The 26233-nt window shown below is 37.7% G+C and overlaps 1 protein-coding gene across 7 annotated transcripts in view; it reads right to left on the reverse strand.

The window, feature by feature from the left end:
- Positions 1–26233, reverse strand: part of macf1a (microtubule actin crosslinking factor 1a) — a 976441-nt gene that overhangs the window by 363107 nt on the left and 587101 nt on the right. For all 7 annotated transcript variants that reach the window (XM_051936317.1, XM_051936316.1, XM_051936315.1 and 4 more), the window contains one exon: positions 13705–13875. In XM_051936317.1, coding sequence (XP_051792277.1) covers positions 13705–13875 — 171 coding nt within the window. The remainder of the gene's footprint in view (positions 1–13704; positions 13876–26233) is intronic.

Here is a 26233-nt window from a genome sequence, read left to right on the forward strand (position 1 = left end):
TCCAGCTTACTTTCTCTCTCTCTCTCTCTCTCTTGCGCTGACGTAGGGGGGTGTGAGCAGGGGGGCTGTGTGCAGCTGCTTCCTGAAGGCCATGCTGCACGGAGCTTCGCATACTTAAAAGCTCAAAGGGCACGTATTGATTTTTTATCTCTCTCTCTATCTCTCTCTCTCTCTGCTCCTGACAGAGGGGGTGTGAGCTGCCGCCTTCAACAGCTTTGTACCGGCGGTGCTTCGCATACTTAAAAGCCAAAAAGCCCTATTGATTTTTTTTTTGACTGCTTGCTTTGCACTCCTTTGAAAAGGAAGATATATTTGCATTCTTTTAATTGTGAGACAGAACTGTCATCTCTGTCTTGTCATGGAGCACAGTTTAAACTTTTGAAAAAGAGACAAATGTTTGTTTGCAGTGTTTGAATAATGTTCCTGTCTCTCTACAACCTCCTGTGTTTCTGCGCAAATCTGTGACCCAAGCATGACATTCTAAAAATAACCATATAAACATATGGTTTCTACTTCGCGGATTTTCCTATTTCGCGGGTGGCTCTGGAACGCAACCCCCGCGATGGAGGAGGGATTACTGTAATAGTTATTTCTCTTATTCTAAAATAATATTGATTAAATCCTGCCAAGTTTTGAAAAAATTTTGTACAGATCCTCTAACTGAAAATTTGATTTTTTCCAATTTCAAATAATATAAAACATCAGTTTCCCACTGACTTATAAGAGGAGAATTAGGATTCTTCCAATTTAACAAAATAAGTCTGCGTGCCAAGAGTGTAGTGAATGCAATCACCGTTTGCTTGTCCTTCTCCAATTCCAGTCCATCTGGAAGGACACCAAACACAGCTGTTAGTGGGTTAGGAGGGATTGTGATACTAAGGCTGTCAGAGAGGCACTTAAAAATTTTTGTCCAAAATGATGTTAGTTTGGTGCAGGCCCAGAACATGTGACCCAGTGAGGCAGGAGCTTGGTTGCAGCGCTCGCAGGTTGGATCCTGGCCTGGAAACATTTTGGACAGTTTTAAGCGAGACAGATGAGCTTGATATATAATTTTTAGTTGAATAATTCTATGCTTTGCGCATATAGAACTCGAGTGAATTCTCTGCTTTGCTACCTTCCACTCCTTTTCTGATATATTGATTAAGAGATCTTCTTCCCAATGTCCTCTTGGATCTTTGAAAGGTAGGGACTCTAATAAGATTTTATATATTGCGGAAATAGTGTTTGTTTCCTCGGAATTGAGCAGTATTTTTTCCAGCATTGTGGAGGGTACAAGGTGGGGGAAATCGGGCAATTTCTGTTTAACAAAATTTCTAATTTGAAGATAGTAAAAGAAATGTGTAGCTGGGAGGTTAAATTTTGAACGTAATTGTTCAAAAGATGTAAATATGTTGTCTATATAAAGATCTCTGAGCATTTTAATCCCAAAACTTTTCCAGGTATTAAAAACTGGATATACTTGCGAAGGTTGAAAGAGGTGGTTCTCTTGCAGAGGTGCCACAGATAAAAGATTTTCCATCTTAAAATGCTTCCTAATTTGGTTCCATATTCTGAGTGAGTAAAGCACAATTGGGTTATTAGTATATTTGCGATAACTTTCATTTATTGGAGAGCAGAGCAGGGAGTATAAAGAAGTACTACAGGATTTTACTTCTATTGCGGACCAAGCCTGTGTATGTTCATTTATTTGTGTCCAGGTTTTTATGGCTTGTATGTTTGCTGCCCAGTAATAAAACTGAAAATTAGGTAAAGCCATGCCACCTTCTGCCTGAGGTCTTTGTAGGGTCGCTCTTCGGATACGTGGGTGTTTTGAGTTCCAAATGAATGAGGTTATTATTGAATCTAACTGTTTAAAAAACGATTTATTGATATATATTGAAATGTTTTGAAATAAAAAGAGAAGTTTAGGAAGGATATTCATCTTAACAATGTTAATTCTTCCGGCTAGAGTGAGATGAAGGGTTGACCATCTATGCAAGTCTTGCTTAATTTTTTCCATACAGACGCCAAAATTTTGTTGATAAAGAGCTTTATGTTTACTTGTGATATTTACCCCTAGGTATTTAAACTGATCTGCTATGGTAAAAGGTAGGGTGTCTAATCTAATATTATATGCTTGTGAATTCACTGGAAAGAGTATACTTTTATTCAGATTAATTCTAAGACCAGATATCTTTTGAAATTCTGTTAGTGCTGTTAAAACAGCAGGGACAGTGTTTTCTGGGTCCGATATATATAAGACCATATCATCTGCATATAGAGAAATTTTCTGTTCCAGTCCTTCTCTGACAATCCCCTTTATCTGATAAGAATTTCGGCAGTGAACCGCCAGTGGTTCAATAGCGATTGCAAACAACAGTGGCGACAAGGGACATCCTTGTCTGGTACCACGTTCTAGTTTAAAGTAGTCTGAGCAAATGTTATTAATACAAACTGAAGCTTCTGGACTGGTATACAGTAGTTTGATCCAAGCACAAATATTCGGGCCAAACCCAAATTTCTCCAATGCAGTGAAAAGGTAATTCCATTCGATCATGTCAAATGCCTTTTCTGCGTCTAATGATAGTAATATCTCTGGGGTGTTTGATTTTGCTGGTGAATATATAACATTAAACAAGCGTCGGAGATTTGAAGATAGATGTCGGCCTTTAATAAATCCAGTTTGATCTTGTGATATTACCGAGGGCAGCACTTTCTCCATCCTTCTAGCTAGGATTTTTGAGAGTATCTTAACATCATTATTCAGGAGTGAAATTGGTCTATATGATGCACATTGTAACAAGTCCTTATTTTGTTTAGGAAAGACGGTGATTAATGCTTGTCGAAATGTTTGAGGTAGTATTTGGTGGTCTTTAGCCTCTGTAAATGTTGCCAATAAGAGTGGAGCTAGCTGAGTGAGAATTTCTTATAAAACTCTACGGGGTAACCATCAGGGCATGATGATTTCCCGCTTTGTAGTGACTTTATAGCGTCTAGTAATTCTGTTAGCGTTAGAGGTTTATCCAGTTCCTCAGCACTTAAAGCATCTATTTGTAGTATTTGTGAATTATCCAGAAATGCATTAGATTGTGTGTTGTCTTCTTTGGGCTCAGTGGAATATAAAGACTTATAGTAATCTCTAAATGTGTGCATTATTTTATTATGGTCGATGATTTCTTCTCCATTCTTGTTGGTGATTACTGGTATTGCATTGTGAACTTCTTGTTTATGAATTTGTTGAGCTAAAAGCTTATTAGCTTTTTCTCCGTGTTCATAGTAATGCTGTCTAGACTTATAAATAAGTTGTTCAGTTTCTTTAGTTTTTAAGATGTTAAGTTCTGTATGCAGGGCCTGCCTTTTCCTGTGAAGAGCTTCACTTGGACGCCTGGCTTGTTCTTCATCTATTCTAGTAATTTCATTTCTTAGCTCTGACACTTTCTTGGTTTCTAATTTATTTCTATGGGAAAGATATGAAATAATCTGGCCTCTTAAGAAGGCCTTTAGAGTTTCCCAGAGTGTTCCTGCAGAAACCTCTGTGGACGTGTTTGTCTCTAGGAAGAAGCTGATTTGTTTGGATATAAATTCTGTGCAGTTCTCGTCTGCCAATAAAAGAGGGTTAAGACGCCATCTGCGAGGTGAGTGTGAGGGGCTTAATTACTATCTTGTTTTTAGATACCTAAAAATTTAACAATGAAAATATAAGCAGTCAGATATTTGAGCAATGCTATCTTTGATTACAAATTTCATTTATGTTAAATAAAAGTAAATATTTCCATTTATGTCAGGCTTCATCAAAGTTCATAATTCATAAACAGTTTATTGATAACTGGTGACTATTTTCAATGTCCTTTTCTTGTATTTTTATTTTAACAGGAGCTGCAGTTTTCTGTGCAGCAAGATAACTTACAAGACAGCTGTACATCTCCCTCCTCTTCTGAATGCAATACTCTAAAAAATGCCAGTCTTTCACCTACCCCTCAATCCAGTGAGCAAGGATGTTCCACAAAACTTTTAAGAGAAGCCAGCCCATCTAAAATCATTCAACTACCAAGCCACGGATACATACTTTATAGTGACAGTGAGTTGGAGCAGGTCAGAAAACATTACTTTGAAAGAATACAATGCTCCTCTTTCCCTATGTGCTGCAGTTCAAAGGATCTTCGATGTAGATTAATTAGAAGTACAGTGACCAAAATAGTGCCCATACTGAGGACAACAACAAGGGAAGACAAATATACCTCCAAACATGAGGTTTCTTCAATGGCAAAACGTATAGTCAAGTATTATCCAATGCTACATGCAGCTGAAGTTCAAAATTCATGGGTGAGTGTAAATAACTAGTTTTTATAGGGGTTTTAGAATGAGCAGTCACACCTTGTATTCACTTGCACACTTTTTAAAAGAGTGCAATCTCATTACAGGAACCTGTGTTTAAACAACTCCTGAAAAGGCTACAGAATATCTGCACACCTCAGAAGCGACAGGGCTCTATGCCTCAAATAGAGAGATGTCTCGGTGTCATCACTGACAAGCCTGATGCTGCTGAAGTCGAGAATTCAGGCGAGGCCAATTCCACTACATCATCAGGGAATTACAGTAATCCCTCGCTATATCGCGCTTCGCCTTTCGCGGCTTCACTGCATCGCGGATTTTATATGTAAGCATATTTAAATATATATCGCGGATTTTTCGTTGCTTCGCGGGTTTCTGCGGACAATGGGTCTTTTAATTTCTGGTACATGCTTCCTCAGTTGGTTTGCCCAGTTGATTTCATACAAGGGACGCTATTGGCAGATGGCTGAGAAGCTACCCAACTTACTTTTCTCTGTGTCTCTTGCGCTGACTTTCTCTGATCCTGACGTAGGGGGTGTGAGCAGGGGGGCTGTTCGCACACCTAGACGATACGGACGCTCGTCTAAAAATGCTGAAAGATTATCTTCACGTTGCTACCTTCTGTGTGCAGCTGCTTAGTGAAGCGACATGCTGCACGATGCTTCACATACTTAAAAGCTCAAAGGGCACGTATTGATTTTTCACTCTTTGTTTTTATGTCTCTCTCTCCCTGCTCCTGACGGAGGGGGTGTGAGCTGCCGCCTTCAACAGCTTTGTGCCGTGGTGCTTCGCATACTTAAGCCAAACAGCCCTATTGATTTGTTTGCTTTGCTCTCTGTTTCTGACAGCCTGTGCTCCTGACACACACTCCTTTGAAGAGGAAGATATGTTTGCATTCTTTTAATTGTGAGACGGAACTGTCATCTCTGTCTTGTCATGGAGCACAGTTTAAACTTTTGAAAAAGAGACAAATGTTTGTTTGCAGTGTTTGAATAACGTTCCTGTCTCTCTACAACCTCCTGTGTTTCTGCGCAAATCTGTGACCCAAGCATGACAATATAAAAATAACCATATAAACATATGGTTTCTACTTTGCGGATTTTCTTATTTCGCGGGTGGCTCTGGAACGCAACCCCCGCGATGGAGGAGGGATTACTGTATATTGCTCAGCGACGCTTTTTTAATATGTCTCCTTCTAGTTGTACCCAAGAAGTTAAAGCTGAGAAAGAATGTGAACGATCTGGTAAGTGCACAATAGAGATGGTCATATCCCATCTTAGTTCAGACTGTTTAGAAAACACAACTGATTTGATTATTCATTTATATGTTTTTGCAGCTGTTGACAGCCACAAAATACAGGCCAGGCACTACAAAACAATACAGGGCCTTTACAAGAAGCCAAAGCCAAATAAATTTGCAGTTACCTAGCTCCTTGATCATGAATTTAATGCACAAAGGTCATTTATAGATTCTATGGGAGGCTTACCCATGCTTTAAAGAACTGGATCATGTAAGTACATAAAACACAGATATTTGACTGAAATACTTTTGAAAATGGTTTCTTAAAATATGTGCTGACTTTAAAGAGTGTGCTTAGTTTATAGGTAATGGATGAAATGCGTTTGTATTTTTAGTTGGAGTAATCTTAACTGCATCACAGAAGAGCAGATGGACCAGTTTTTATGGAAAAGCACAGTTTTATGGTGTAATGAAGAAGGTCCTGAAGCCTCCACATTTGCACGATGAGGGTAAAATTTGTCATGCATATTTTATTTAAACTCATTTTATAGTTAGTTATGCACTTTACTCAGTGTTACAGCATGATAGGCCTAAATGAAAATCAAATTGAAGTTGTTTAAAGTTATGATATTTTGCAGTTGATGCTCAAAGGGTTGCACTTGTTTATGCCATTTTTTCCATAAAGACCTAGTCTATATTATAGTAAGCCAAACTTTGAGAAATTTTCATGCAAAATATTATTGCTGCTCTCTTTGCCAGTAACTGTTGATTTGCGAATTCCAGGTTCCCTTTTCTTCATTGCATTAGAAAGTTGTACTGTGTTATTCTGAAATAAATTTTAATTTCTTTTAATTATGTTTTTAAAAAGCCATTTATTAGCATTGTAAATAGTTTTGTTTAGCATCTTTTTAAGACACAACAGAATAATAAACTGACTGACACTATCCTTTATTAGGTATAAATAATAAAAGGAATATTTTAAAGAATACTTAAAACTTATACTTATGTGAATTTCCCCTTGGCATTAATAAAGTATCTATCTATCTATCTATCTATCTATCTATCTATCTATCTATCTATCTATCTATCTATCTATCTAAAACTTTAAATATGATCTATATAAGGTTCATTTCAGTTGTTCATTCATGTTCTAGCATATTAGTAGGTAAAAATAATACCAGACATCATATAATTTTTGTTATAAATCATTCTTAATTTAAAGCTTGCTGTATGTTGTTGTTTTCATTAAAAGGAGAATGTTCGAGTTATATTAGAACATAATGCAAAAGATATTTAATAAGAATTATGTTCTTTTTTTCCATTAGTGGAAAATGCCATCGCCATGTTTAGAGCTCTGCCATCCATGTTTCCTTCACTTTCTCTACCCCCAACAAAGTTGGGAAACAAAACATGAGGCATTAGTTCATGTCCTTAAGGTAAAACTTTGCATTTATACATTGCTTAAAGGAAAAATAAAGACAGTTACTGCAATTCTATCCTTCTGCAACTGGCAGCAATTTTCAGAGTTGTTTTTAATGTTAGCTACAGGAATGACATTATACATGTAAACGGTTTGAATAAAAGGGCTCAACAGAATATAACAATCTTCAATTTTTAGTGAATTCTTTGCTATTTCAATTGTAAGCTGTGTATAACTGCTTCTGTTAAAATTAGCACATTAATTCAGTATTATAAATAGGTAAATGTATAATAAATCTGTATAGGATTGCAGAGGATAAAATAAATTCAGCCGGTTTTCTTTGTTGGTTTTTGTTTGTCTTGAAGACCTCTGAGAATCCTGATGCCTTTCTACAGCAAAGACCACTGTCTGGCCCTGCCCTTATTGTGGACCAAGATAACTGCATGCTGGCTATTGGAAGTGAGCCTGTGACAACTTTCCCTCAAGAAATGTTGCAGGAAGTTATCATGTACCTTATGGCATGCTATTATGCACTACATCTAACATATCCTAAGTGCATTGCCACTGTCCTCCCTGCAATTCAAACTGAAATATTACTGGACACAATTCATGAGAAGGATGTAACTGTGTCATACAGGAAAGCCTTAGCTGAACAGAAACAGTTTATTGGTCAGTAGTCACTGAGGCACTACTTAAACCTGGCTAACATAATTAACTTGATACATTTTGAAGCAAAATGATTAGTTAAGTGTGATTTAGAAACCATTAATAGAAATTGTACATACGTTCCAAATAATTTGAAGGAAAAATACAAATATGCTGGAAGAAAAATTGGGAGCGCCAAATGTAGAACAGTAAATGCATGTCTATGATGTACTGTATATAATTACCATAATATCTGAAAATCAATTAGATAAATTAATTATAACTAATTAGATTTTTTGTGGATTTTAACATGTTAGGTTGTATTTTCTTTGTCCTGTTTTTTGGCAAAGTTACCACTGTTAAAATTTTGCAAGTTTATGTTATACATTTCTGACTGTGAAGTTATGACAAGATGAGAGTCCTGAACCACAATATACAATAATGATATGAATATGACTTTTGTGTTATATGCAAGGTAATCTTCCTGTGTCAACTAATTTCCATGTGCTTATGTTTTTCTCTGTTTTCTGTATTGTAAACACAGCAGTAGTGCTGTTGGATACTGATGTAATACTTAAATAAAGAGCAGTGCTAATGATTGTCTTTATTGTAAGTTATTTTATGCATTCAGGAAGCCAACATATATCAGGAAATTATATCTTAATTATGTGTCTTGAATGTAGCAATGAATTCTTAATTCAAACCTCTGCTAAAATATTTGGTTTCAATTTGAAATGAAGACCATCCTAAAATGAGAGCACTGTGCTACTTTTACCTTATTCTTTTGTAGGTGGACTGAAATGTGTTGTATATATCATGCAAATATAGCTTAGTATGTGTTGAACTACTTTCAGGATTTTTTAAAAATCCAATTCAAAATATCTCACCCCATTGGCATATAATTTTGCTTATTTCAAGCATTTATTTCTTAATAATCATATATTTTTTTCTTATTCTATGATTTTTGTAAAATAATTTTCCTGTTTTAAGATATATGCTCCGAGATTAAATATTGGACTACCTATTTTAAGATGAGCTAACTTGTTTCAAGTAACAAGACTTTCATTCTCCACTGGTATTAAGAGTTTTCCACTTATATTAGTGATTTATTCTCTTGTTCCTTGGCCTTCATTTTTCAGTGTGCTAAAATTAAGAATGCAAAACAACTGAATTAAAAATTATTTTCTAATATTCAGTGTATTTCCACTGTAGAAAGTCTAATCTCAAGTCATTTTTTCTAAAAAAACAGCATTTTCTACTTATTTCAAACCTTTGAACACCTATCAGAGCTTTCTTATTTCTAGACTGGAACTAACTTATTTTAAGATGTCTTGACAAGTAAAATTATCTTGCTCCATGGACAGATAATTTCACTAATATTAAGTAATTTTCTCCTGAAATTCAATGTTTATATCTTATTTCTTACCTAAGTTTTTTTTGCAGTGTACAAGCGCTCTGAGAAAGCCATGCTCTGTGAAAAGCACTATACAAAAATAAACTGAAATGAATGAACTGAGAAACAGTGGTGGAGGAAGTATGTTTGTGGTGTTAAATACAGAATGATAATAGGCCATTTTAAATAAGAATGATTTAGATCAAGAGTTCTCAACCTGGGGCCATACGATTTTCCAAGGGGGCCACAGATGAAAATTGTGTAAAAAAGGGGGCCACGGCATGAGATTAGGGGCCACAGAGAGAAGTGGGATGCAAAGAAAACAGTGACATGAAGAAAAAAGAAAACATAAGTGAAGTGACCGTGCTTCCCAGTGGATGACTCACCAAGCGCGTGCTGTGGTGGCAACGTCTCTTCCACTTTCATCCTCCACCCACTTCCTCACTCCAACCCCCGTGCGGTACCCTGGGGAGATTTCAGTATCTCATGTGTCACGGGAAAGGTGCGTGGCTGCAGCAGTGATAGTGCTGCTTCTTCCTACAAATATTACAGGTAATTTAGCTCTTGTTTTTGCCAATCCTTTTGCAATTGCTGTTGAAAATAACTGCTTAATAACTTTTATTTCCAATTTGAGAGTTGATCTTGAAATTAGAGATACACCTTTTCCAATCAATCTGGACATTTCAAAATTTACAATAGACTAAATTTGCAAAATATTGAAGAATGCAAAAATTTCTTTTAAAATATGCATATTTTGTTAAAACCAAAAAAGAAGGTCCCTGTACATAGCCTTTCAATTATCTTTGTGATATTCTAACGGGGGATTTCATCTTAAATCGTTCAAAGCATGTATATTAACTATCACCGATTTGACTGAAAAAATATGTGAGAACCCCATGTCTGAAATGAAATTACCCACAATTTTTTTGAGAAATTCGCAACAGTGTCGTAGTAATACAGAATCAGGTTTCAGTGGTGTGAATTATTTACTGAGCCAAATGCGGAATCGTCTTAACATAATGGACAGAGGTGATCTTCGTTTAAGGGCGGAGTGGTGGCTCTGAGGCTAGAGATCTGCACTGGCAATCGGAAGGTTGCCGGTTCGAATCCCGTCAATGCCATTAGGGACTCTGCTCTGTTGGGCCCTTAAGCAAGGCCCTTAACCTGCAATTGCTGAGCGCTTTGAGTAGTGAGAAAAGCGCTATATAAATGCAAAAAATTATTATTATTATTATTATTATCCCTCACAGCAATAGAAACGGATTTAAAAACCTTGTTTCTGATCATCAAGCACAAGGGTCACATTGATCGAGAAACACTTAAAAGTATAAATTTTTATATTTTATAAATTAAGAAATGATTGCATGTAATTTGCATGGTAATGTAATAAATTGTATTGTGTTATAATAAAGCATGTTCTATTTACAAACAAAACATTTAGATAGCTACCTTTCTACCGGTAAGACAGGGCGGCCACAGGAAGGAAACGAGGTCGAAAGGGGGCCACGGTTTAGATTATGTTGATAAATGTATTAGGTTAATATTAGGTTATCATATTCTGTTTAAAAATTCTAATAATGAATTGTAAAAAAATAATTAATACAATTTAATATATATGTGTTGTTACTGAATGGTATTATGACATTTTAATTTAAATGGAGCAAATCATGAATAAGTTTAATTATTAATGGCAACAAAACACATTATATGAAAAGAGGTGTCTTGGAGTGCTTCCAACAACCTAGTGTTCAATACCTTCAAGACAGAGGAAATGGTCATTGACTTTTGCAAACAGCACTTACAACCTCTCTTACTAGAAATTAATGATTCTGCAATTAATATGGTGAAATCCTTCAGATTTTTGGGCACAACTATCACAAATACTCTCAGCTAGTACCTTAACACCACCTACATCACTAAAAAGGCACAGCAGCGATTGTACTTCCTACACCAACTAAAGAAATTAAATATTTCCCAGCCAATCATAGCTTATTTTTTACAAAGCCATAATTGAAAGTGTAATCACATTCTCCATTGTTGTCTGGTTTAGTTCAACAATAGCACACTCCAAAAATAAATTACAGCATGATGTGAGGTCTGCTGAGAAAATAATTGGCTGTACCCTTCCATCCGTTGCAAACCTATATACATCTCATGTCACTAACCATGTCAAAAGGATCACCACGGACTCGTCTCACCCTGCCTCAACACATATTCCATAAACTCCCCCCTGGTAAATGCTTCAGGCCAATTAAAACTAAAACTAACAGAAACCTCAGTAGCTTCTTTCCCAGAGCCATAGCCCTCTCAAACCAGTAACCTAGCCCAGCATCTTTGTACATTCATGCATTGTCAGATACTGTATGAATATGTGTAAAGTATATGCACATGTATGTATGTGCATGTGCATATACACTACACACTCATACTTTCACTTGCACAATTTCTTTATAATTATACTATTCCTCATCTGATGGATGAGGTTTTTCCTTTTAACTTATTCTATTTATGTATTTGTATGTGGTGTTGTGTTCTGTTATAAGCAGCTCCAAATCTCCAAGTCAAATTCCTGTATATTAAGCATTGGCAAATAAAAGTGATTCTGATTCTGAGATGGAAGCTACTTTCATTTGCACTTTGAATACTTAAACGAAAGAGGCCGACAGCATCACACATTTGCTTTAAACCTCTAAAGCATGGGTTCTTACACTTTTTGATCTGACTCACTTAGAATATGGGTAACCATACCGTACTGGGACCCAAGAAGAGGATTATTATCATAATGACAATGGAGCCATAAAGAGGCAAATAACAATGGCCATATAATAAAAAGTAAATTGCTTTTGTTTCCTTTCAAGCATATTTTCTCATATGAACGAGAAAAGTGGGAGACTAATGTACTGTTAATAAAACAATACTCTGTTTATCCATATTCCAAATATGTTTATCAGAGCAGGGACGCATGGCAGCTGCAGCCTATCCCAACAACCATAGGGTACAAGGCAAGAACAATCTCTGGACAGGATGAACATATATACCTTACCACACATGTGCACGCACTAGGGCCAATTCAGCACTGCCAATCCACCTAGCCTGCATATCTTTGGACTGTGGCAGGAAACCCACATGAACACGCGGAGAACATGCTAACTCAATACAGAGAGCACCTGGAGCTTAAATCTAAAACGACTGTTATCAATTAAAACATGAATAGATTTCTGAGGGCAAGCCTAACTGAATAACTCAGTGGACAGACCAGCATGAAATGTTTAAGTCTACTGACTAACACCATACTAAATTTTTACTGCTAGTCCCACCCTTTTAGAATGTTCTGGTGTTATTACAATTCTGAGTGGTTAAAAAGAACATGTCTTTCATACCACCAGTAGACTGGTATTTAGAGAACTACCTAACATAATATCATAAGAAAGAATCCTTCCTCACCAATGCATGCTAAACTTAATACAAAGTCATTCTTTGCAGCTCAGTTGCAGATTTAAATTCAATGAATATCGTAAAGGCGAACACATAATGAGGGACCACTGAAACTTTACTTAGTATAAAACTCTGCCATGACACTATATATACACCCTTACTCTATTGATTCATCCATCACAAATCCTTGAAAGTCGTCACATTCTCATGCCGCACCTACCTTTTTCTTGTGAACATTTCAAACTCTGGTGCTATGGTGACTTCACCTAATAAGCTCACCTGTTATTTCCTTCTCTCTCCCCGTTTTGTATACGTGTCTTGCCTGTCTGTCTTTCCAATTTGATTATTTCACTAGTTGTGAGATGGGAGGTGGCAATACTTATATTTTAGTGTCAAAGAAACTAAATATCTTTGAAATGTACTAATGGCACTGTTTCACATACTACACTTTCTCCAACAGTACGCTAAATAGCGGTGGGTTTACCACTTCATACAGAATTCGCGCTTGGATTAACAATTTTATTTAGACATGCCCACGATTCATAGTTTAACGAAAAAGGCTGACTGCATCAAGCATGACATTTAGCATCCCTGTGGTGTTCTACTGAGTCGATTTGTTCATGCTCATGAATTGATTCCCATTATTTACTGAAAAGAGTCAATCAAAAAGAATAAAACATTCATGTGATTGTAAAATGTAACATATCACCCATGTAGAAATGTAGTGGTGTAGAAAGATGAGATACATGTTGTAAAACATAGTGAGTAGAAGTCAAAAGTATCCACAGCTGAATCTACTTAAGTAGAGATACATGAAAAATGTACTGAAGTACAGTAACAAAGTAACTGTACTTTTTTACTTTCCATCACTGCTGAGAAATGTAAAAAACATTTTGGTTAATAAAATGGATGCAGTGACAGAAGAGAAATTAAGACTTGCGACAATGCTAGATATCCATTCTTAAACAGAAACGAAGGACAATTTATAGTGAATGGAAGAACACATAGACAGGAAAACATGCAGCCCAACACACAAAACGAGAAATCAAAATACTGGCATGTGTTCTCTCTCTCATCCCTCCCTGTTGACTCAGAGTGACGAAGTGCAAGTATTGTGACATCAACATAAGATGCAAATATCATAATTCATAGACATGGACAAGCTTAACAAATCAATGAAGACAGCCATCTTTGATGAAATCAACAATGAATCCATTAGTGTCATTGTCTGAAAGAGATCGCTTGATCTATAAAAGCTTACCTTGGCTGTGTCCAGCTGCTTCTGTAAGCTATTTAGATCAGTGCTATCAGATAAAAGCCCCTCAGATGTCTGTTGGTGTTTCTGCAACCAAGATTCAAGTGAACTTGCTTCTTCCCTGAATTCATAATATTGCTGAAGTAAGTTGTTAAGATTAACACCAAGATCAAGACACTAAAGGGATAAGATAAAAAATATATGTTGTTATTATTTAAGCCACAGAACTGGAAAAGACATATCATATTCACCATCTCTAATTCAACTCAGCTGTGGCACACTAACTACTGCCTACTTTTATTTTAGCCCTTTTAGTTACACTGAAAATGTGGATTTAATATCAACACCATTATAATATTCATAACCTTGGGAAAAATAATGTCCATGACTGAATGTTATGTCAGATTATCATAACACACATTACTCCCCCACAATGGCACATACTGTATACTACATTTTTCTAATATCACACATCTTAACAAGATAAAAGAGCAAATCAAGAAATTTCCATCTAATTAAATGAAATATTAATTGGACTTTAACAGCACGATTTCACATCATAACACATCATTATAACTTAAATGTTATGCATAAACACTTTCATGTAGTGTTGAATACATTTTACATGTTGTTATGGAACACCATCACTGTATGAGTTTACAGAATGAAAATTATTTTCAGTTGCCACATTGGTCCAGTAGTTTGCAGAATTTCAGAAGTGCTTTATGTCAGAATATTACACAATTGTGCCACAACATTACTATATACTTGGGCACATGATTATTTCTACTATTTTGTGTGTGGCTATCAATAATGGAAAGAGAAAACCTAGTAAATCCAATAAAGTACTCCTTAACTGAGCCAGTAACATCCATGTAACTCATAATCGGCAATTGTAATACACAATATGAAAAGCTTGTTTTTTTTTGCCCAATTAAATGAAATAAAGACATTTTGATCATTGATCTCCTATAGACTGTGACATACTGTATAAGAATTCCAGAAAACACAGATAATGACTAAGTGAGCTGTCAAGATACAAGTACTGTATACTTTGCCAACAGTTCTGTACATTTTGTAAAGTTGCCTTTACTAACAGAATCTCCATTCTCATCACGTCCCCTGGTCGCTAAATCATGGCAGCAAAGCAGTAATGCTGCATCCATTTAACACCTGAGAACAACTCCTTTCTATCTTTAAATTTCTTTTTGCTTCATCATTAACATTGGGCCCCCTCGCTATGTTGCACTCTTATCTTGCTAGGAGCGCACAAGCACTTTAACCAGGAGTTCTCAACCTTTTTCAAGAATGCAACTCTTGTTTTTAATGTTCATGTTTTTAAAATATCGTGTGACCCACCTCTGAAAAAATGACAGCTCAATAAAGGGTGATTCTCTTTAAAACTGACGTAAGTTGAAGTTTCATGTGTTTAGCTGCAAACATTTTAGCCATACACACCCTGCCAGGCAACTACGATGCAACTCCTAAAGTTAGGACTTCAATGCTTGTTTGAGTTTTGATGTTTCTTACATACCCTACCAAATGCTACAAGGGTGCAAAACCAGTACATGGCTGCACAATGCTGTCACCACATCCCAGTTTCATCAGCAGACATGTCCGTAGTCACAGGTTGTCAAAGCATGAACACCAACGAGTCAGTTGATATCTACCATAAATGAAGGATGTGCTACTGTTATTCAAGTTCTTTTTTTATAAAATTTTTGCTATAGCTCTATTTTGCAATTTCATTTTCTGTCCCACTCTCTTCAAAACTGAATGTGTAGAATTTCTCAAAACTCAGTCCACAGCATTTGCATTTTGCTAACTACTGCTCCGATGTTTGAAGCTAAACTACTATGCTATGCAAAATGGGAAAAGATATAGTTTTATAAACTACAAACATCAGCAATATGTGAACCTTACTTAAACAATTTCAACAGCTATTTTCTGTATAAATCCATTAAGCTTTAAGCGGTTCAGACAGCAAACAGAAAGTGAATCAATGAATAACTTGTGATAATGGTCAAAAGGGTATATTTAGTTTCAACTTCTGGTCATTTAATCTAGAAGTGCTTAAAAATGAGGTATATGGTGGATTGTTGACCAATAAATATGTTTCTAGACTTCTCTAGCGCCTTCAACACAATCCAACCTCTGCTCCTTAGGGACAAGCTGACAGAGATGGGATTAGATTCATACCTAGTGGCATGGATCGTGGACTATCTTAAAGACAGACCTCAGTATGTGCGTCTTGGGAACTGCACATCTGACATTGTGGTCAGCAACACAGGAGCGCCACAAGGGACTGTACTTTCTCCGGTCCTGTTCAGCCTATATACATCGGACTTCCAATACAACTCGGAGTCCTGCCATGTGCAAAAGTTCGCTGATGACACTGCTATCGTGGGCTGTATCAGGAATGGGCTGGAGGAGGAGTATAGGGACCTAATCAATGACTTTGTTAAATGGTCCGACTCAAACCACCTACACCTGAACACCAGCAAAACCAAGGAGCTGGTGGTGGATTTTAGGAGGCCCAGACCCCTCATAGACCCAGTGATCATCAAAGGTGACTGTGTGCAGATGGTGCAGACCTATAAATATCTGGGAGTGCAGCTGGATGATAAATTAGACTGGACTGCCAATACTGATGCGCTGTGCAAGAAAGGACAAAGCCGGTTATACTTCCTTAGAAGGCTGGCTTCCTTCAACATCTGCAATAAGATGCTGCAGATGTTCTATCAAACAGTTGTGGCGAGCGCCCTCTTCTACGCAGTGGTGTGCTGGGGAGGCAGCATTAAGAGGAAAGACGCCTCACGCCTGGACAAACTGGTGAGGAAGGCAAGCTCTATTGTTGGCATGGAGCTGGACAGTTTAACATCTGTGGCAGAGCGAAGGGCGCTCAGCAGGCTCCTATCAATTATGGAGAATCCACTGCATCCACTAAATAATGTCATCTCCAGACAGAAGAGCAGCTTCAGCGACAGACTGCTGTCACTGTCCTGCTCCACAGACAGATTGAGGAGATCGTTCCTCCCCCAAACTATGCGACTCTTTAATTCCACCAGGGGGGGTAAACGTTAATATTTAACATTATACATAGTTATTGTCTGTTTTTCACCTGTATTATTATCATTCTTTAATTTAATATTATTTATTGTATCAGTATGCTGCTGCTGAAGAATGTGAATTTCCCATCGGGATTAATAAAGTATCTATCTATCTATCTATCTAAACATTCACATTTTTATTGTATCAATTAAAGCATTTATAATTCTCTCCAGAGAAGTCCATTGATTTTGGGGGTACCTTTGATTCAGTGGACATGTCTGTTTACAGCTCATAAGCAAGTTACAGTTTCATTTCTGTCGCTGTAGCCACACTTTATTTCGATGGCTACTCAGCTTTAACAAGTCATACAAGTTTTTTTCTCTACTCCCTACAATTAAAATAAGCCACACATTTCTAACAAGAGAAGAAGGCATATGACCCAACAGGGGAAAAGAGGCAGGGGCTTCGGCCATTGCAGCCAGCCCTTTGTGCTCATCCCTAAAGAACATATGCTAATGGGAGTGCCTTCTTAAGATGATGGCAATGTCATGACGACTGACTGGTTGCAGTCAGCATTATTATGTAACAAAATGGAGTTAACATACTGTATATGTGCTCAACTATGGTTTTAAACACTTGCTTTGGTTCTTGGTTCTGTTTCAGACAATATTAACATTTTCTGCAAAATTAATTCACAATCTCACTAGACTTGGCCTATTCAAATGGCGGCCTATGCACCACATGCTGTCCAGAAGCAACCTTCAAGTGGCCAAGCCCATGGTCCTGCCAGAAATACAGGAAAAAAATCGAGGAAAAACACATTTTGCAAACCTTCAGAAATTCCTACATAAATTCCTACAGTAACAACGACCATGAATGCAACACTTTGCGTAGCCTAGCAACATTCAACCCATAATAAAACATAAGTAACATGATAGTTATAATTGGATACTAAACCTCACCTATTCTGTTTCTCTTCTCGGTACTCAAATGTGGCACTTGGTGCCACGGCCCACCTGCCAAGTTGTTTTGCCTGCCTAATAAAGTCATCCCTGATGGAGGATCGCAGGAATCGTGGGAAAGAGGGGTCCTTTCATCGGATTGACTGGCCCAGCACTGTTTCAGCCGTGGAATGGCCAAATGAGGGAGGCAGCTTGATGGATGAGGTCTCCAGGACTCTAAACATATCCAAATCTTATTATGTGATATCATCTACTGTTAAATCCTGCATCGTACTTCTAAAATTTTTATTTTTATATTGTACTGAGGATTTGTTCTGTTCTGTGTATTGTATTGTATTGACCCCCTTCTTTTGACACCCACTGCACGCCCAACCTACCTGGAAAGGGGTCTCTCTTTGAACTGCCTTTCCCAAGGTTTCTTCAATTTTTTTCCCTACAAGGTTTTTTTTTTGGGAGTTTTTGCTTGCCTTCTTAGAGAGTCAAGGCTGGGGGGCTGTCAAGAGGCAGGGCCTGTTAAAGCCCATTGCGGCACTTGTTGTGTGATTTTGGGCTATACAAAAATAAATTGTATTGTATTGCATTGTATAATACAGTGCGTTGTGTATCTAGAAGTGGTGGTAGTAGTCTATGTTACAGTGATTTTATTTTTTTTTTTTGTGATGGTACGTGCCGGTACGTTGTTGGCCAAGACTATAAATTAAATGAGTCTGTAGTCAATTTTGTGCTGAGTCTTAGTTGTATTTCACTTTTATCAAGAGAGTGAGAACATGGGTTTTCACAAATGAATCTAATTGTTAGATTCATTTGTGAGCCTCGTTACTGAAAAGCATTGTATTTGAAATTCTCTTCATATGATTGGCTGGCCCAACACTCACACACTTCGATCCTGCGGATTCATGGATGTTATGAAGATGAACAGCCATTGACACTCAAAGCAAAGAATGAATTAGAAAGACTGCATTTGATGAAAACATACAAAAAGTTTGATATTTTCTGTAAAACTCAAATCAAATTAAGCACTGATTGCTTTGCAGGACTACATAACTTTTTTGTAGAATGTAGAGCTTATTATTAATCTGCAATTAATATTATACGATTTTGGAAATTCTGTGTTTGTAATTTTAATCTATTTAGCATAATATTATACACTACAGCACACCTATGCAGGTAGCACAGTGGACGTGCCACTGCCTTGCAATAAGGAGATCATGGGTTCACATCCCGGCTATCCTCCCTGAGTGGAGTTTTCAAAGCGCTTTGAGTAGTGAGCACAGTGCTATGTAAATGCAAACAATTATTATACTTGATGAATTGTCAATTTCAAATTTGAAACGTTATGTTTTTTCACCAAACAAACAAAAACATAGCACTAGGACTCTTGGCCTCTAAATACCTTGACAGTATCTCAAACTTGATCCAAAAGCAAAGTATGCGTACTGCCACCATTTTGTTTACAAAAAAGCTACTGCTAATTACACATGTTGTGATTTAAAACGAACGCATGTTTTCTCAGTGTGCAGTAAACATTGTATTTGTATGTACTAGTTACTGTTAACACTTGTTATGGATTTGTGCACTGACACTTTGATACTTTTTTTTATTCTGTTAAATGCACTTTATGATGTGCCTGGGTCACATATGACCACAATATTCATTTTATTTCAAAAGGTAAACAAATGTTAATGGTAATACTGTGTACTTTTTGTTGTTTGACTATTTTGTTTGTATGTACTTGGCTTGAAAATCTGGCCAACTAAATTGGTAACTGAACAGCCATGCACTTGACTAATGACAGTGTTTGATGCATGTGGATACTTGATATATAAACAGAATCCATCCATCCATTTTCCAACCCGCTGAATCCGAACACAGGGTCACGGGGGTCTGCTGGAGCCAATCCCAGCCAACACAGGGCACAAGGCAGGAACCAATCCCGGGCAGGGTGCCAACCCACCGCAGTATAAACAGAATTACATTAGCAAATATCAAAGAAACTGGAATAAATAAATATAGTGGACAAAGTTAAACAGTGCAGAGACAAAAAATTGAAAAATGGTAAAAAGAATGATGAACACCACAGTAATTTCCTGGGGGGTAAGATCAACAAGCAAGTAACACTGCCTTTAGCAGTCTTCCTTGTAATGAAAAAATGCCCATAATCAGACCATCAGCCTGTTTCTTCTTCCTAGAGAAAATTGATATTAGCAGAAAACTAGAAAAGAAGTGATATATAAATTAACATGGTTAGGTGCTAATGAATTTGAAACAGTATGTTAAAAAAAGCTATGACATAAATGATACAGATGTAAAGGCTACACTGACAGATAGGAAAGTTTCTCTTTCAACTATGTACATTGAGCTTTCAATTATATTGAGGAGTATCAGGATAACAACATTCAACATCCAGTTTTATTCTTTGGAGTTGAACTTTGCTAATATGTCAATATGTTTTATAACACTGCTATACTATAGATACATCTAGAATACATAATGTACTATAATTATTCTGTAATTGAGCCACTAGGGATTGATTTTGCACGTGCACACACACATATATATATACATATACACTGTATATTATGCCAGGGAAATTTAAAATGTAAATTTTTGTGATTAATGTGGCTTAAAACAATAATACTGTAATGATCAGGATGGAGAGTCAGAGGGCCATAGGGCTGGACAGCTACTAAGCACTGTACTTGCAGAAGGTGCAGTGCGATATGCTAATGAAACACCTCATCGGGAGGAGGGGGGTTTCAGAAGAAAGTGCAGAAGGTCCTGGAAGGAATACTTATTTTGTTGGCGCTGGGGTCAGATAGAAGGAGAACACAGTGTACAGCAGTGGTATTGTGTGGGGACAAGAAGGAGTTGCATGGTTTGAGGTAACAACTCAGAGTGAACAATCTAGAATAGGGGAATGAGAGTTAAACAGCGGCATGCTTCACAGTTATAACACTGAAACGGAAGGGGAGTAGTGTAAAAGAGTTGAACAAGCCCAATTATGAATAGAAAACTTGAGGGGTCTCCCATGGCGAGAACAGTGGGAATTTAGCTAGGAAGCAATCAATAAAAGCTCATCATTTTCTAATTCCTGAAATGTGTACTGGTGTTGCTCCTCCCTGACTGATTGTAGGTGTTACAATACAATTAAGTTAAATATATACCTAAAGAATTATATACAGTACACATTCAGTACCGTAATTATATAATTCATTTAAAATTTTAACAAAGTAAAATTTTTCATTTAAAGGTTTTAACATTTTGTATAATGCGGTTCACAATGATATGCCACATGTCAATATGTAGCGCTGGTGTTCATTTTCTTGATTTGCACATACTGACATAGGTGTAGGAGAAGGGATTATGTCAGTCCTAATGCAATAGACAAAAGGTAAAAATTATGATCTTTTATTTTTCATTTCATGTTTCTATAAGAAGACTGAATTAATTTCATATCACATAAGTGCTAAATAAATTATCTTTGAGTGGCACTAAAACTAAAATAAGTGTCTAGTACCTCTGTATTTAACTCACCTCTCTACCAGGAAGCTTATAATGTTGACTGACCTAATACAATGACAAATTTCTGTGAAATAGAAGTGTAATGATTATCTCTATCCATTATTCCAGTTTGCAATATACTGGCTAATTTATGCAAGGAATGCAACCTAACCATCCAAGTAATGTGCAGTGTCATTTTTTTAAGCGATATAGCAACTATAGTGAACTTTTTTAGTATGCCGGGGCAAAGGTGTAGGCTAGGGATTTGTCCTGTTAGAAAATGTTTTTGTGTTTAATAAGATGTTAAATTTCTAGCAGTTTTTGGCGCAATTGATAAAAGTGTACATAAATATATATGTTTTGAATTTAAACTTAAGTTTTTCTTTTTTAAAAAAAAAAAGAAGACATTCTCTAGGATAGCAAGAAAGCTGGTGATGAGCGCTAGCTTTCAGTCTTGGCAGTGTTCTGTACTAAGATATGCTGTGCAAAAGGGGGTTAACTAAAAAAAAAAGGTTAGACTATGCTTTATCTGCTGAATTAACACTCTGGAAAAAGCGTGTGTATATACAGTACTGTGAAAAAGTTTTAGGCAGGTGTGAAAAAATGCTGTAAACAAAGAATGCTTTCAAAAATAGAAGTGTTAATCATTTATTTTCATCAATCAACAAAATGCAGGGAATGAACAAAAGAGAAATCTAAATCAAATCAATATTTGGTGTGACCACACCCTTTGCTTTCAAGACAGCATCAATTCTTCTAGGTACACTTGCACACAGTCTTTGAAGGAACTCCGCTGGTAGGTTGTTCCAAACATCTTGGAGAACTAACCACAGATCTTCTGTGGATGTAAGCTTCCTCACATCCTTCTGTCTCTTCATGTAATCCCAGACACACTCGATGATGTTGAGATCAGGGCTCTGTGGGGGCCATACCATCACTTCCAGGACTTCTTGTTCTTCTTTAAGCTGAAGATAGTTCTTAATGACTTTGGCTGTATGTTTGGGGTCGTTGTCCTGCTGCAGAATAAATTTGGGGCCAATCATACGCCTCCCTGACGGTATTACATGATGGATAAGTATCTGCCCGTATTTCTCAGCACTGACAACACCATTAATCTTGACCAAATCTCCAACTCCATTTCCAGAAATGCAGCCCCAAACATTCAAGGAACCTCCACCATGTTTCACTGTTGCCTGCAGACACTCATTATTGTACCGCTCTCCAGCCCTTTGACGAACAAACTGTCTTCTGCTATAGCAAAATATTTCAAATTTTGACTCATCAGTCCAGAGCACCTGCTGCCATTTTTCTGCACCCCAGTTCCTATGTTTTCGTGCATACTTGAGTCGCTTGGCCTTGTTTCCATGTCGGAGGTATGGCTTTTTGGCTGCAACTCTTCCATGAAGACCACTTCTGGCCAGACTTCTCCGGACAGTAGATGGGTGTACCTGGGTCCCACTGGTTTCTGCCAGTTCTGAGCTGATGGCACTGCTGGACATCTTCCGATTTCAAAGGGTAATAAGCTTGATGTGTCTTTCATCTGCTGCACTAAGTTTCCTTGGCCGACCACTGCGTCTACGATCCTCAACGTTGCCCGTTTCTTTGTGCTTCTTCAAAAGAGCTTGAACAGCACATCTTGAAACCCCAGTCTGCTTTGAAATCTTTGTCTGGGAGAGACCTTGCTGATGCAGTATAACTACCGTGTGTATTGTTGCTGTGCTCAATCTTGCCATGACATGAAACTGTCTTCCACAACCTCACCTTGGTAGCAGAGTTTGGCTGTTCCTCAACCAGTTTTAAGCCTCCTACACAGCTGTTTCTGTTTCAGTTAATGACTGTGTTTCAACCTACGTGTGACATTGATGATCATTAGCACCTGTTTGGTATAATTGGTTGATCATACACCTGACTAGAATCCTACAAAATCCCTGACTTTGTGCAAGTGGACCTATAAGAATTGATGCTGGTTTGAAGGCAAAAGGTAGTAACACCAAATATTGATTTGATTTAGATTTTTCTTTTGTTTGCTCACCTTGCATTCTGTAAATTGATAACAATAAACAATCATTATTTATATTTCTGAAAGCATTCTTTGTTTACAGCATTTTTTCCAGACCTTTTGCACAGTACTGTGTGTGTGTGTATATATATATATATATATATATATCAGTGGCGGCTGCTAGCTTTTGAAACAGGGGAAGCTCATATTAGGCCTTCATCATAAAATTAATTATGTTATTTGTATGTAAATTCTGCCCTCCGTTCCTTTTGCAGAAAATGGTCTGTGACCCTGTCGTACCAATTTGCCGTCTTTTCCAGGGACTTAACCAGTTTCCTCTCAATGGCCAGGAGAGCAAGGTTGCTCAAACGATCTTGGCCCATCGTGTTGCGGGTGTATGACAGGAGAAGCTCCTCTCTACACCTGCTGATGTAGCGCCAATTGTTGCCACTAACGACAACAGCTTGTATAGCTGAGGCATTGCACTATCCAACTCCATGTCTTTAAAAAACACCAAGAAATCACACAGCTTACCCCTGCTCCCCTGTAAGTCATGACCTGAATATAGTACTTGAAGTTCAGATCTCAGTCTCCCTGAGTCAAAGAAATGGCCATAACTTTTCAGCACACTTTCAAATGCCTCCTCTGGAAACACTTGTCTCATTTCATCAAATTTCCCTGGATTGACTAATTCTAAGAAGCTCATGCTTTCCAAATTTGAAAAACGCTGAGAAATCTGCTCCATGAGATTGTCTAGGATGGCCATGTACAAATTTCTGTAGCGGTCATGGGGATCCTGTAATTGTGACAGACGGCGCTTTCTAATAGGTTCATCTCAAGGGTCTGATGTGAGATTTGCTGCTTTTGCATAAACTGCTTGATAAGCCTCCTCTGACCTCTTCTCCTTGACAAAAGCAAGGAGAGACCCAATTCTTTTTTTGCAATAAAGAACATCCATAGCCCTTTGCTGGACAATATCAAAGACAACATCTGTCTCAGAGAATATTTGTTCATATGTGTACAACATGAACACAAACTCAAAATCCTCCAGTTTCATTATGAAGCCTTTGGCAGCATCTAATGTGTCATCATCCATGCTCTCATCCTGGGTAATCTTGTCAAAAGTCTGCAGGAGGCCATCATAATTGTTTGCCACAGTGCTCATTATCCGTGATATGAAATTCCATCGAGTAGGAGCGTTTCTCGGCAATCTTGAAGACCCTGCAGACTCAAGAAAAGACATTCTTTTTGTGGACTTTGAAAAAAAATGTGGTGAACCCAGAGAGAGATGCAAAAAATATTCTTGACTCAGGCAAGCATTTAGCACCCTGGGACAACAACAGGTTCAGTCTGTGTGCATAGCAATGCACAAACACTGCACTAGGGGCTATTACTTTAACTTTGGCCTGTAGGCCATTGAGAGATGAAGCAAAGACAGCAGCCCCATCGTAGGTTTGTACCACAAGTTTTTCTCTAAGACTGTAGCCCTGCATGTTCTCGTTTAAAACTTCAAACACAGACTGAGCATCTCGACCCCGACACATCCAAAAATCCAATGAAGCACTCTTGAATTTTACCTGCACTATCCACATATCTAACAATGACAGACAGTTGGGCATGGCAAGATAGGTCAGTTGCTTCATCCACCTGTCATGCAAAAAAAAGGAGCAGTCTGAATTTCACATTTTATATGATATGAAACAGTGGCTGCGAGAGCAAAGATCAAGTCATTTTGGATTGAGTGGGACATACCAGAAAACACAGCTGATGACTGAAATTGTGTGGCCAAGACAGAGTCATATTTAGCTAATGTTTCTGTAAATTCCCTGTAATTCCCCTTATTTGCTGATTCACTACTCTCATCATGCTTCCTGAATGCCAGCTCCTGACGGCCAAGCAAGGAAGTCACATCAATTAGACGGTTTAGGAAGGCCCTGTTTTTTTTTTTTACTGTTTCATTATGTTTTGCCACCTGAATGCGAAGACCTTCACTGATTGCATATTCAACCCTGACCCTGCCCAGACAACTTAACCTTGCACATGAACTCACATGTTCTTTGCACTTTTCATGCCTTTTGTATGCCCTGTCAAAGTTACCCAGATCCCCAAAACCCACGTTTGACCAAACACATCCCATTCCCTGAGAAGGTTTCGTCAAGAAGCATGGCCAACAGAACATTTTCTTTGTCATAGCACTTCCAGTCAGCCAGTTCACCTTGTCATACCAGGAGAGCTGAAAAGACCTGTTATATTTTCCTGATTTTTGCACCAGATCAATCTTGGGCGTTGGTCTGCCCTGCCGTTTAATTCTGAGTCTCTCCTCGTAAGGAAGACTACTAAATGGTTTTGCCAAAAGCAGGTCAACAATATTAGCACCGTCTGCGTCTGCCATTATGCACAGCTTGCTAGCTGGCTAGTTTCCCCTTCCACGAGCTACTTTAATTATATGAACGAACTAACTTTACAATGCTGAAACAAGGAGCAAAGTCAAGAACGCTATATTTTTTTTTATTATTTAAAGAATGATTTGTACAAACAAAAATGGTTTATATCACCAGCAAACAATACAGAGTGCAGCAGTTTGTCGTACGATTTCACCTGCAAATCCGCATGGGACTGAACTCGAATCTCTGTAGTGCTGATGTATACTTAAGACATGCTGTCAATCAAAAAAGGGGTTCCGCCCTTTAAACAGCTCCTCCAATCATCATGCAGCAGCCCAGCGTCCTGGCCCGCCCACTGCTCCATTCACTTCCAAAGATGACGATTTTGGTGCATTTATCCAATTACCGTCCAGCTTTTCTGCAGTGAAAAAAGCTCCTCTGTGCTTGCCCATAGAGCTCCAGTGAAGCTGGGCTTCAGGAGAGTTTAACGCACTGTGCTGCACGGAAATGTATGACAAGAAAATCGCGTCAAACAATCTACAATAAATACCTGATTCTGAACGAGCTAGTCATGAAGTTGAACGCGTTCTAGCGCACTTTTATTAAAACCAATATAAATACGACAGTGCATATATGAG

The sequence above is a fragment of the Erpetoichthys calabaricus genome, chromosome 14, assembly GCF_900747795.2.
Source record: "Erpetoichthys calabaricus chromosome 14, fErpCal1.3, whole genome shotgun sequence".
Taxonomy (NCBI): Eukaryota; Metazoa; Chordata; class Cladistia; order Polypteriformes; family Polypteridae; genus Erpetoichthys; species Erpetoichthys calabaricus.